At 31.9% G+C, this 12,694-nt stretch overlaps 2 protein-coding genes across 3 annotated transcripts in view; one reads left to right on the top strand and one right to left on the bottom strand.

The window, feature by feature from the left end:
* On the top strand, positions 6,001 to 10,402 carry LOC109223697. The gene is made up of 7 exons (XM_019388096.1): positions 6,001 to 6,646; positions 6,750 to 6,836; positions 7,146 to 7,358; positions 7,634 to 7,798; positions 8,552 to 8,605; positions 8,705 to 8,851; positions 9,724 to 10,402. The coding sequence occupies exons 1-7, from the start codon at positions 6,377 to 6,379 to the stop codon at positions 10,099 to 10,101; spliced, it is 1,314 nt and encodes a 437-aa protein (XP_019243641.1). The 5' UTR covers positions 6,001 to 6,376; the 3' UTR covers positions 10,102 to 10,402.
* LOC109223695 (jmjC domain-containing protein 4) overlaps positions 11,498 to 12,694 on the bottom strand; it is a 5,413-nt gene continuing 4,216 nt past the window's right edge. For both annotated transcript variants that reach the window (XM_019388094.1, XM_019388095.1), the window contains exon 9: positions 11,498 to 12,376. In XM_019388094.1, coding sequence (XP_019243639.1) covers positions 11,943 to 12,376 — 434 coding nt within the window. In that variant the 3' untranslated portion in view covers positions 11,498 to 11,942. The remainder of the gene's footprint in view (positions 12,377 to 12,694) is intronic.

Here is a 12,694-nt window from a genome sequence, read left to right as displayed (position 1 = left end):
TTACATCCTTTAAATTAATGTCTTATCACTAAAAGAAAATTTTAACAAGTAATACAATAAATTGCATAAAGTCATTATGGAGTTGAGATAAAAATATTAAATAGATTATAATAAGTCAAAACACTGAATAGTAAAATTCAGACTGCATTCAATATTTATATACATACATGCATCTCGAAAAATAAATTTCGATAGGAAAAGAATCATTCATGCAAAGTATATTATATAATGCAAGAATTATACAATCCAAAAATAAATAGAACCAACTCAGATGGAGAGTATACTATTATTTTCAATCCATAAGATATAACCTTTTAATACGAAAATTTTAAACATACTACACATATATGTCATGAATCTTGAATAGCAATTTCGATGGGAAAAGAACTACTCATGCACATACATATGTAATGCCAAATTATTCACTCCAATAATTAAAACAGATCTAACTCAGATGGAGAGTATACTGTTAATTTAAGTCAAGTGAACATCATAATTAATAGCTCTAGTTCCATTGATACAACATGTATACTCAGATGGAGAGTAAATACGATATCAATTACTAGTATTTCACCTAGTGAGCTTACAATAAATTTATCCAATATGGAGGAACACCTAAAGTCAACACGTAAATATATTACTCACTTGAAATTAATAGTGAAAGACCATAGAAATATATTTCTATCACCACTTAATCATGATTATATTTTAGTTACAAAATTATTTCAACTCTTTAAACTCAGATAGAGAGTTAATACAGGTTATTAATAACTAGTAATTATATCCAGTGAGTTCATAATAAATTTATCTGATATGGAGGAAGACCTAATGTCAACGCAAAAATTTATTATTTCACTATAAATAAAAAATGGAGACCATAGGGGTTAATGCCTATCACCACTTTATCACAACCACGAACTTTCTCTGAGGATTAAGTTCCATAATAAAAAAATGCTCAATACCCCATTTAAACAGTCTTAAAATGCTAAAATTAACGTTTTTCACTGCATAGCAGTGAGTATTGTTCACTAGGCTATTTTTGATAAACTTACCAAATTTCAGATCAATCGATGATCGTTAAAATTACAATCTCCAAAAATTGCGATCAAATTTGAAAAATTACCATTTTAAGCATTTTTTAAGAATTTAAAATATGACCTACATTCCTATCATATACCAATTCATGTCAAATCAACATGTGTTATCATGTTCCAGATTAGACATAAATAAAATGATAGAAAGAATGACTTTTCCTATGTAAATCACATTTTAATCCACCAACCTCCAAAAAACTCATCTAAACGATCCCGAATCGTCAAAATACGATGTGATCCACTGCATAGCAGTGAATTCTTCTTAACTGGTCATTTTTGATGATCGTACCGAATTTCAGGTCATTCGGAGATCGTGAAATTCATGATCGCCAAAAGCTTGACCAAATTCGAATAAATTATTTTTGGCGTATTTATGATTAAATCCATGTGATTGGCATTCTTGTTGTATATCATATCAAGTTAAATCATCATGTTTCAGATTTAACACAAATATAGCCGATATATAAAGAATATTTTTTCATATTTATAACAAATTTATTTTCGATGAACCTACCAAGTTTCAGGTCAATCGAGTCCCTCAAATTCATGACCACCAGCATGTAACCAAACTCGGAGATAACCGTTTTAAGCAGCGTAAATTAAAATAAATATGATATTGATTTCCATTCTCCTTATAATTATACTATGAGCTCAAGGCATATATTATGTTCTTCTTATTTCTAGGATATATAATATCTCCTTTTGCAATAAATTATCCTTTTATTAAATACACAAAAACCTAAGATATTATATTTTCTCCCGTTCGGCGAAAATCTTAATCTCTTCTCATGGGTGGAGTTGGTCTCACTAGTACCCAAAGATAACACTCTTTTTCTAGTTAAGAACCTCCACTACTAATGTAGATTTATCAAGGATAATTTTCACATGGTACATTAAGCAGATTTTAATGACTCAAATAAATAGACCATTTTGTGGATCCTACTTAGTATCATAATGCTCAACCCATGAATAGACACAATTTCACATGTACAAATTTATTAAGAATTTTTCATGAGTTCAAATAAAAAAAAAATACTTTAGTGGTAACTATTTATTACTCACAAAATTCTCAATTTACGAGTGAAGATACATGTAGCTCATAAAATTATTTTATGGCAGACTATGGACCACAGCTTAAAAGTCATGCCAATAATATAAAACTCATACAGAATACCGCCATATTTCACTTAATTACAACCTCCAACCAGAGAACAAAATGTTTCATCGAAAATCCAAGACTAGTAATCATGTAGGGCATGAAAACATAAACTAAAATTTGAGAAATTTTTTATGCACAAATATGCCAAACGCTCCAATCATTTTTCATCCAGGATATCAAACAGAGGATTTCACTTTCTTACAAAATAATTATATCATCACAAAATATCAATTATACTTTGTAAGACCTAGTCAATAAAATCCTACACCTCTATTATTGAATTTAATACAACAACACGTCTATTTACTAATAGCCAATGTATAAACCTATTATATCACCAGTATTTAATCATGGAGACGATGGGGAGTCACCCCACCACTATTGAATTAAAAACGAATTTATTAAAAAATAATTTTCAGAAAATAGAAAAAACGTCCAAAACACAGTCCAAACGGCCTCAAAACGCCAAAAAACACAATGATTCACTGCTAAAAAAGTGAGTTTTTCTCACCACGTCGTTCCCGATGGAACCACCAAATTTCAGCTCAATCAGAGTCCGTCAAGTTCGCTGACCTCCGAAAATACTGGCAATTCGGTCAAAATCAAGTTTTGCATTTTTCTAGGGTTTACCAAAAAAAATTATCCAGATCATCCCAATCAAATATCAATAGAAAACAAATATCTCATGATTACAAGAATAGTCCAAATTTTTTGAACAGTTAATTCACAAAACAGCAGTGCAGTTTTTCAGAAAACCACATACACATGTAATTCAAAAACGCACATAAACACGATATTCTTATTTCATGAAAAACATAGTTATCTAATTAGATGTGAGTGGGCTCTGATACCAATTGATGGACTATAATAAGCAGCGGAAGCAATCTCAATATCAAAATTATATGTAATCCAGACAACTAGTATAAACGGGATTTCACGGGTTACCTCTTGAAGCGTGGACAAAGCTCATCTATCAGGTGAGCCTCCAATTCCACAGCAATTCGATGAAATTTCCATCACCCGCACGGTCACGATCTCCGAAGGTTCCACGGTCTTCTACTGTGTTACCCAAATAATATCCGGAAATAGCAATTTTGTGTGGGTGAAATTTCTAGGAAAACTTGGCTGAAAATTTCGGCCACCATGTACTACTCCCTCTAGGTGGAAAACCTTATGTATTTATAACACAAGTTTTAAGGGTTAAAATACTTTTCCAAAATCTGTTGGGTTTTCTTTTCCACCAGAAAAATGATTCCTTTGTTTCCTATTATTTAGGCACAGTAGGGACCACATAATTTAATTAAAAAGGCTCCATTTATGGAATTAATTTCTAATTTTCGAAATTAATATCTATCATAATTAATTACGAATTATTCTACTAAAAATTCGTAATTGCACTCCTTATTCAATTTCGAAATTCATCCAGTAAATCTTATTTAACTCCCCATGTTATGATTCAGATACTAATCAATTAAATTAGATTACTGACGATTAAATTTATTGATTATTTCCTTTAGACTTTCACTTAACTTATTTCATTTGTCGGATACAAAATCCACCGGTCGGGTTAACAAATGAAAACTTATAAGCTTTCATAAAAGGTGTATCATTAATCTCTAAACCGAGACATGGATTCCATCAACTAACTATTACTTCGCCAATGTACATTATTATTATCCAATTTACCAGGCATATTGACCCACGAAAGAATCTCGCCTTTTAATAAATCAAATTAATAATAATGTACACAGCTAATAATAATTATATCAAGATTAAGAGTATAAGTACATTTAATGGCTAGAGAGTTTATTTTATTAAGTAAATATAAAATACTTATCTCTACTTGGTCCGTTCAATACATACAAAATATACCAGCACAAGAAGTTGGAATTAAACCATTCACATAATCAAGATAAATTATATTTAATCTTGTGCTACAATCATCCATGATGGTTTGTCCAATTCCATCATTAGATTGTGACCTCAAACTTTATACTTATAAGAACCGATGATTTAATCTTCTGTGTATAAGCTAAACTCTATACACTAAATCATCTACTATATAAGCAAAGGACACAGACTAATATATGATCTATTTAAAACTTTATTAAAATTGAATAAACAATTATTTTATAATAAATACTGTATCTAAACCAAACCCATGGTTAATAGTATATATCCCAACACCACCAACCGTGTATTAATATAATTTATAATATATTAAGGAATGGTCATCTTTTGTCAAGGCCATTTAGACATTCAAGTTTCTGAAAATTTTCAGATAACGCTGCAAGTCAATATGCAGAACATTACAATGTTAGGCAAAAAAACAAATATCAGTCATCAAAAGAAGCTAGTAACATTTTTTTACTTAATCATTTTGGTGCTTAGTGTTCTCAAAGCAAGAGCAGGATTGATAAGTGAGATATGTATAAGATTTTACCTTGTTTACTGCACAATAAATTTCTCCTCACTGGTAAAAAGGACAAAAACATTGGCCTGACTACCTACGAAACAAACAAGAACCTTGCGCATTGCGAACATAGGCGCACTTCCGCATGTTGCACACTAAATAAATAATTATTTTTAAAAGTTTAGATGAAAGTTCGTTAATTTGGTGTAACAAGAAATCAAACTGATAATAATTGATAGAAAAATTAAAAGTAGGTACGTATTAAAGTCAAAGCAAGACAAAATATTTTCTTCTATTCATCATCATATATAGTACTATGTGTTAGATATGCCATGTCATACTCATACTTGTGTGAGGTATTAATATGGATCATAATTATGTTTCTAATATCATTGCATGCCAAATTTGGTCCACTAGAAAGCGACCTCCAATTTTACTCTTAATAGTCAACATCCTTACACTAGAATGGAAATTGATCCAATAATTTCTGATGCTATGGTTAAAATCCTAATTATTTTTTTACTGGTTCTTACTACGGTAGTTTGTCTTTCCAGACAACGTATACTTACAGAAATAACTAAACAAAGTTAAGTGTAATGTTTTCAAAATTGGCAGTCTTTAATTTTAATTTTGTCACCTTATTATATTGTAGTCCACTCTGAATTTAAATAGAGAAACATAGATATGCAAGAATTCAAATAATGGATACCAACTCAGAGGCGTATGTATTAAATATTAATGACAAGTTCAATTGAACCTATAAGTTTCGATGCAGAGTAAAAACTTATATGTAAAAAATTCATTAAAATCATAAAAATAGTATATATGATGGGTTCAATGCTAAAAACCTTAAAAAGTAAACCCATAAAATTTAAATTCTGGATCTGCCTAGGTACCAACTTAGTTGTGATTGATGAGTACTTATTATTTTATTAAATTATATTCCATCTGTTTCAATAACACACTTTCCTTATTAGTTCGTTCCAAAAAGAACGACATATTTCTATAATTGGAAATAATTCAACTTTAAACTCTTCACTTTATCCATTTTACCCTTAATTAGAAGTTTTTATAACCACGCAAATGTGATGGCCCCATAAAGCTTTTACCACTTAAGTTTTTAAGACCACAAATTTCAAAAAAAAAAAATCTTAAACTCTGTGCGAGTCAAACTACCTCATCTAAATTGAAACGGGAGAACTAATCCATATCTTTCTTTAAAACCTACAAAAATCTGAGTCTTTTTTTTGTTGTTGCCATCTTTTGAGTGCCTGTTAACATAGCATTAGAATAAAGAATTGGTCCTAACATTTGACTAGAAATACTAATAGTGGGGTTAACACCCCCTAACTTATCATGGGTCTATTTTAATACAAACTCAGCCTGAACTTAGGTTCTGTGTGTCAGAACACAAAACCAAGACACACACACACAAAAAAAATTAAAGAATCTGTAGGAATAGAGTTGTTTTTCTCTGTCAAAAATTGAGCCTTTAAAAAAACCATAAACAATTTTGAAAATGGTGAGTGAGTAACCGTGTTTTAACTTACTCTTTGAATCTTTCTTCCTGTCTTCTTCTTTCTTTCCTTTTTATTTTTGTATGGAAGATCAGGAAGTTTTTCTATGGACAAAATTCTGGAATAAACTCTCTTGTTCTGTTGCTTCTTATCACAGTAGAAGACAACCTCAATACATACAAACATACAAGCAATGTTAACAGAAGAAACAATCAGAAAAAGACATCCCAAAATCATGACTTCTTCTTCTTCTTCTTCAAATTCAATCATTTTCTCCTTTGTTGCTTTCTTGCTTCTTGTTTCCTCATTTAGTACTACTGTTGTCTCGGAACATACTCTAAAGGGTTCGAGTCAAAATCTGCCGGCAAATCAAACTTTCCGGCCAAAACAAGAATTGTTGAAGTTCAAGAGAATAAGGTCTTACCTCAAGAAAATCAACAAACCTGCAGTCAAAACAATTCAGGTACTCTTTCTTTTTTTCTTTTTCTTTTCAAGATTGCAGCTTTGTAGGTTTTCTCACATTAGATTGTTTTTTTGTGTGTGTGTGTGTTTTTTATTTGATGCAGAGTCCAGATGGGGATCTAATAGATTGTGTTTTATCTCATCTTCAACCAGCTTTTGACCATCCTCAGCTCAAAGGAATGAAGCCATTGGTATTTTGCTAAAGAATACTTTAGTTTTCTCCTTAGTTTAAACACATATTCAAAGGGAGTCGTGACATAACCGGTAAAGTTGATGCCATGTGATCAGAAAGTCATAGGTTCTAATGGTGGAAACAACCTCTTGCAGAAATGCTGGTAAGGTTGTGCGCACAATAGACCCGTGTGGTCTGGCCCTTTCCCAAACCCGCGCATTGCGGGAGCTTTTCCTTAGTTTAAACACAGAGTTAAAAGAGCATTTTTTTTCCTGTTAAACCATGAAATGAAGCTGGAGTTTAATTTGATGTGTTTCATGCAATGCAGGAACCTCCAAAGAGGCCAAAAGCTAATGATTCTATGAATGAAATGACAGAAAGCTTACAACTTTGGACAGTTTCTGGAGAATTATGCCCTGAAGGAACTGTTCCAATAAGAAGAACAACAGAGAAAGATGTCCTAAGAACTAGCTCTTTCAGAAAATTTGGTAGAAAAATTAGAAGAGGTGTAAGACACGACACATTGAGCAATGATCATGAGGTAATAATTAGTATATGCACATCAACTTTGATATTGTAAAAATTCATATTTTTAAGCTTAAACACTTTCAAGATAAAACTAGTGTTGATAACAGTCAAACAACAGTCAAAATATCACTTTCAAAATGCAAATAGCAACAGACATTGCTTTTAAAAAGCAACGTAGGATTAGGACATGACAATGTAAATGTTCTTAAAGAGAAGAGTGTACAATCTGTCTAAAAGGTTTATAATTTGAATTTCCAACAATGTGAAAATGTATTCTAAATATGACAGCATGCGGTAGCTTTCGTGAATGGAGATCAATATTATGGAGCCAAGGCAAGCATTAATGTGTGGACGCCCAGAGTTACAGACCAATATGAATTCAGTCTGTCACAACTTTGGGTCATCTCTGGTACCTTTGGCAATGATCTTAATACCATTGAAGCTGGTTGGCAGGTATATGTTTTATTCAAGCCTTAAATTTTAAGTCCCAAGTACATGGTTTTACTTCTTCTCTTCTTTGTCTCTCTCCCAAACGAAGATTAGGGTTACACAAAAAAAAAAAAAAAAAAAAAAAAAAGCTTTTGCACGGAAGGATGTAGCCTAGTGATCAAAGAAGGGCGTAATTTTTAGTATTAATAAAATATAGTCAAATCTCTCTATAACAGTCATCATCTTTGACAACACTTCACTATAATGACTTAGTTTTTTTTGGAACCAAATTTTGATGTTACGTTATAATATATGTTACATGCAACAGTACTTCACTATAGCAGCCAAAAAATATCGGAACAAATGAGGCTATTATAGAGAAGTTTGACTATAACATTATGGTAATTCTTTTTATAGTGAGTACTCAACGAATTTATTGAGGTGTGCATAAATGAGCACCATCGTTATGAAAAGAAAAAGGAAAGTTTCTGTTTTACTTAATTTTTTTTTTCCTTGAAGTCCAATTGCGACCTACTTTATTAGTCTTTTCTTTTACCCTTTCAAGTAAAGATATCATTGTTGGTGCTAAGCTGTAACATCATCAGTACAAGACTTCATTTGAAAGTGAAACATCAGCTAATTTAGTTGTCATAACAAACTATATATATCCATATACCACAATGACAGCTACTAATATTTTATAAATTTTGGATTGCCTTATGAGTCAACAGAGATTTTAAGTATAGTAAATTAATTAAGTGCCATGTTCATATTCAGGTCAGCCCAGAACTGTATGGAGACAACTATCCTAGATTCTTTACTTATTGGACGGTAAGAATTACTTGTTTTGTTCATGTCTCACATGTACAAAAATATTTTTTATATCGTCAATACATAAAATTTAAACTCCTAATATAATTTGAAACGCAGACGGATGCATACCAAGCCACAGGATGTTACAACTTATTATGCTCAGGTTTCGTTCAAACAAACAACAGGATTGCAATGGGGGCAGCAATATCTCCAAGATCAAATGTCAATGGTAGACAATTTGATATTGGCATAATGATATGGAAGGTAATATTTAAGTCCCCTTTAACTTTATTCTTTCCTGTAACATTTTTATTCTCCTTCTTTATAACCCAAAAAAAATAAATTATATAGCTGTTTTGCACTTCCTCCACCCAACCCCCCCCCCCACCCCCCAAAAAATGCTTATCAAAGTACGTTTCTTTTTCTTTTAGAAAGGGAGGATTGAAATTGAAAACTTAGTGGGGTTAAGGCATGCGTAGGGACATTGTCATTACCTGACAAAAACGCAATAGTAATATATTCCATACAAATGGCTTTTTCCTTACTGTTTAATAATAGTTCTAAATTGCAAGATTCTCTTCTACATTGCTAAGAGAAGCATCCGCTGACTCAATTTTCCATTTTCCACTTCAATTTTATATTCTATTTTCTTACTACCTGACACCTAACAACTTTTAGGGCTAACAGTTTTATTTGGAACTATTCTTCTTCTTGTTTCCACACTTGTTTCTCTTATGTATATTCTTGTTTTGCATCAATCTTTTTCTCCCTCTATGCAACATAACAACTTTCGACAGAAATATATAGGATTTAATTTATAACAATCTACATATCAGTTTATTTTAACATATTTTAATAGATAATATGCCTTATTTTTAAGAATATTATCCCAGTTTTTATTGACAGTTACTTGTCGTTATCGTGAATTAATACAGTGTAAAATTTCTTTTGTACTATCAATGTATAGATCGCTAAACTCATATATATATATATATATATATATATATATATATATATATATATATATATATAAAACTTGTTCAATTATCAAGGACAATAGCTTTCTTTAACATCAAAATGATAGAAACTTACTTGAAATAACTACAAGAATATAATTAATTTTGACTTGTATATAGGACCCAAAGCATGGACACTGGTGGCTGGAATTCGGGTCGGGTCTATTAGTAGGGTACTGGCCAGATTTCTTGTTTAGCCATCTGAGAAAGCATGCAAGCATGATACAATTTGGAGGAGAAATAGTGAACTCAAGATCAATGGGATATCACACTTCAACACAAATGGGGAGTGGACATTTTGCAGATGAAGGTTTTGGCAAATCTTCATATTTCAGAAATTTGCAAGTAGTTGACTGGGATAATAACTTGATTCCTTTGTCAAATCTTCATCTCTTAGCTGACCATCCTAATTGCTATGATATTAGAGCTGGAAAAAATAATGTTTGGGGTAATTATTTTTACTATGGTGGTCCTGGAAGAAATTCAAGATGCCCATAATGAAAAAAAAAATTATTGCAATTAATTTCATTTTGGTCTTGTAGAGTATCCTATTTTTCTCCCTTTTTTTCTTTTTCCTTTTCTTGTGTCCCTATTTTGACCTATAGGATTTAGAAGGTTTGAGTCATTTCTTAGATTTTTTAAGATAACAAGTTTGCTTTGCTCCAAAGAGCTCATCCATTACGTATTTGACCAATCATGAGCTGATCATGTAAATTTTGGTAAGAAGTTGATAGTATACCATGGTTCCTATTGTATTGATTACAATTTACATCAATGTTATTTTAGTTTATTATGGAAATGGTGTGTAGAAAAATTGTAAAACCACACCTACCCTAGGAACTTGGGAGTTCAAAGTCCTAGGTGTAATGACCAAAACAGCATCTTGAGAAACTCAATTACCCAATGTATCTGTCTTATTCTATGCCAGTGGGATTACAGATTTTGGCATAGTTTCAAATAATTTTCTAGTAAGATGCTGATGGTAAATAATGTAGATTTGCATGTGGGAAGCATAGGGAGAATACTACATAACTGGCAGAACACAAGTCTAACTTTTGAACCTTCCTGGGCATTATAATATACTTCTTCGTCTGTTTCAATTTATGTGACTTAGTTTGACCTGACATGAAATTTAAGAATTTTGTTTTATTTTGAAACTTATCATCTTAAATGTGTCTTAATATTTGTGTGATTATATGACATTCGACATTTGTGGTCTTAAATATTCACAACATTTGTCTGGCTATATAAACTTTTCTAACATAAAAAGTTTAAAGTTAAATTGACTTCAAATATAAAATTGTGTTTTTTTTTTTTTTTTTGAAAAAACTACGTAATAAAGAAAATATATCACACAAATTGAAACGGAAAGAGTACTATCATCTACAAGGCTAAAACCAGCTTCCAGACAAAGAAAAGAAACAATTTTAAATAATCAAAGAATGGCCAACAAGACAGGTTGTTGTGATTATAATAGAAGTTATCAAGCCCAGTCAACCCTACAAAAGCATCCAATAAATGGAAACAATCAAAGTTCACTAACCAAGAACATGATTTTAATCAAGAAACTATTACTATATACGTAAATTCAAAGACAAGAGACTTGTTGCATGGATTTGGTTCATGTACACGTTAAACAACATGTCAATGCCTAAGTCAATTGTTAGGTCAGTTGACAAACGTTTACAGAAGAAAATAGTATATCTCATAACTTAAAGAGTTAAGAGAACAGGATTTACGCCCCTGGTTTTCTAGCAAACCAAATGATCTCCCCTACTTTTTCCAACTGATACTTTTCTTATACTTCATTTAACTTCATAACAAAAAACAAAGGTCTAATACTTCCCTATCAAGCTTCTTAACTGTTGCTTCAGAGTTCAAACCATAACTGCTGTTAGTAAAACCCAGGGAATGTTTACTTTTCCAACATTTACAAGCTTTTAAGGAGAAAAAAAATGTAGTCATCATAAGATACTTAGCAAATTACATGGAACAAAAACGTTACCATACAATGCGAAAAGACATAGAGCCAAAGAGGGTGATAATACACCTGATATATTCCTTACGGGGTCATTTGGTTAGGGGTATGGGATAGACAAGGCCCATGGGTTGGGATATCCCATGTGATTAGCTATCCCACCTTTTTGTATGGGATATACCAAAATGGTTCCCTGGACTAATAAATACCCATAACACAAACGCGGGATAAAATAATCCTGCATTTTATTCCGCACCAATCAAACGACCCCTAAGAATCAGCATGCCTTCCTCTATGGATAGCAAGCTACTACCTTGCAAAAAACATGAGCTTCATATTTCATACATGTATACAGAAATTTCTAACCAGAGAAAGCACCACCCAATTTTGTCAGAGCGTCATCGATAAAAGTAACTAGGTCTTCAGAACTCTGAACATGGGATCTAATCAAACTAGAAAACGTCAAGTCTTTACATTGCGATAATGCGTGGGTCACCTCACTTTGGTCATGTATCAATTCATATGTTTTCCCAACAGCAGCACATAGCTCAATATACGAGTGATCCTCCAGGTTTTTCCTCAAATCAAGTAAAACACCTTGTCTATCATCTGCATCTATGGGTTTCATTTTCACAGCAACACTTCTTATAGATTCAAGGTTGAAATATAAGTGCTGAATCATTTCTGAGGATTTCTGGCTTGGTTCTTTCTTTCCATGGGCAAGTTTATGAAGTAGGACTACAGTTGCAAAGGCAAAGCGCACAATGAAAATGAAGAAGTCGTAGAAGTTCATGCCTACGAGAGAAAAGGAAGATAGCCAGGTTAGCCAGATGGTAACAGTATCAATCAGAATTCAAACCATGATAACAAAATAGAACTATCCTAGGAATCAGAAAGACAAAAGTACACAAGGGACTGCAGGTAGATTTATATAATATTTACGTACAATATGATAATTAAAGTTCTCCCTTTTTTAAGAGAGCTCATGAGGGAGTTTTTCAACAAAAGATAACAAAGTTAAAACAGAACTTTCTTCAAATTGTCCTGTTAAAACTCAGCTACACACATGATTATTTAGTGGGTTACCCCCCCCCCCCCCCACACACACACACA

The sequence above is a fragment of the Nicotiana attenuata genome, chromosome 3 (assembly GCF_001879085.1).
Source record: "Nicotiana attenuata strain UT chromosome 3, NIATTr2, whole genome shotgun sequence".
Classification (NCBI taxonomy): domain Eukaryota; kingdom Viridiplantae; phylum Streptophyta; class Magnoliopsida; order Solanales; family Solanaceae; genus Nicotiana; species Nicotiana attenuata.
The sequence above is the reverse complement of the archived record's forward strand: the minus strand, read 5'-3'. Positions and strand labels throughout refer to the sequence as shown.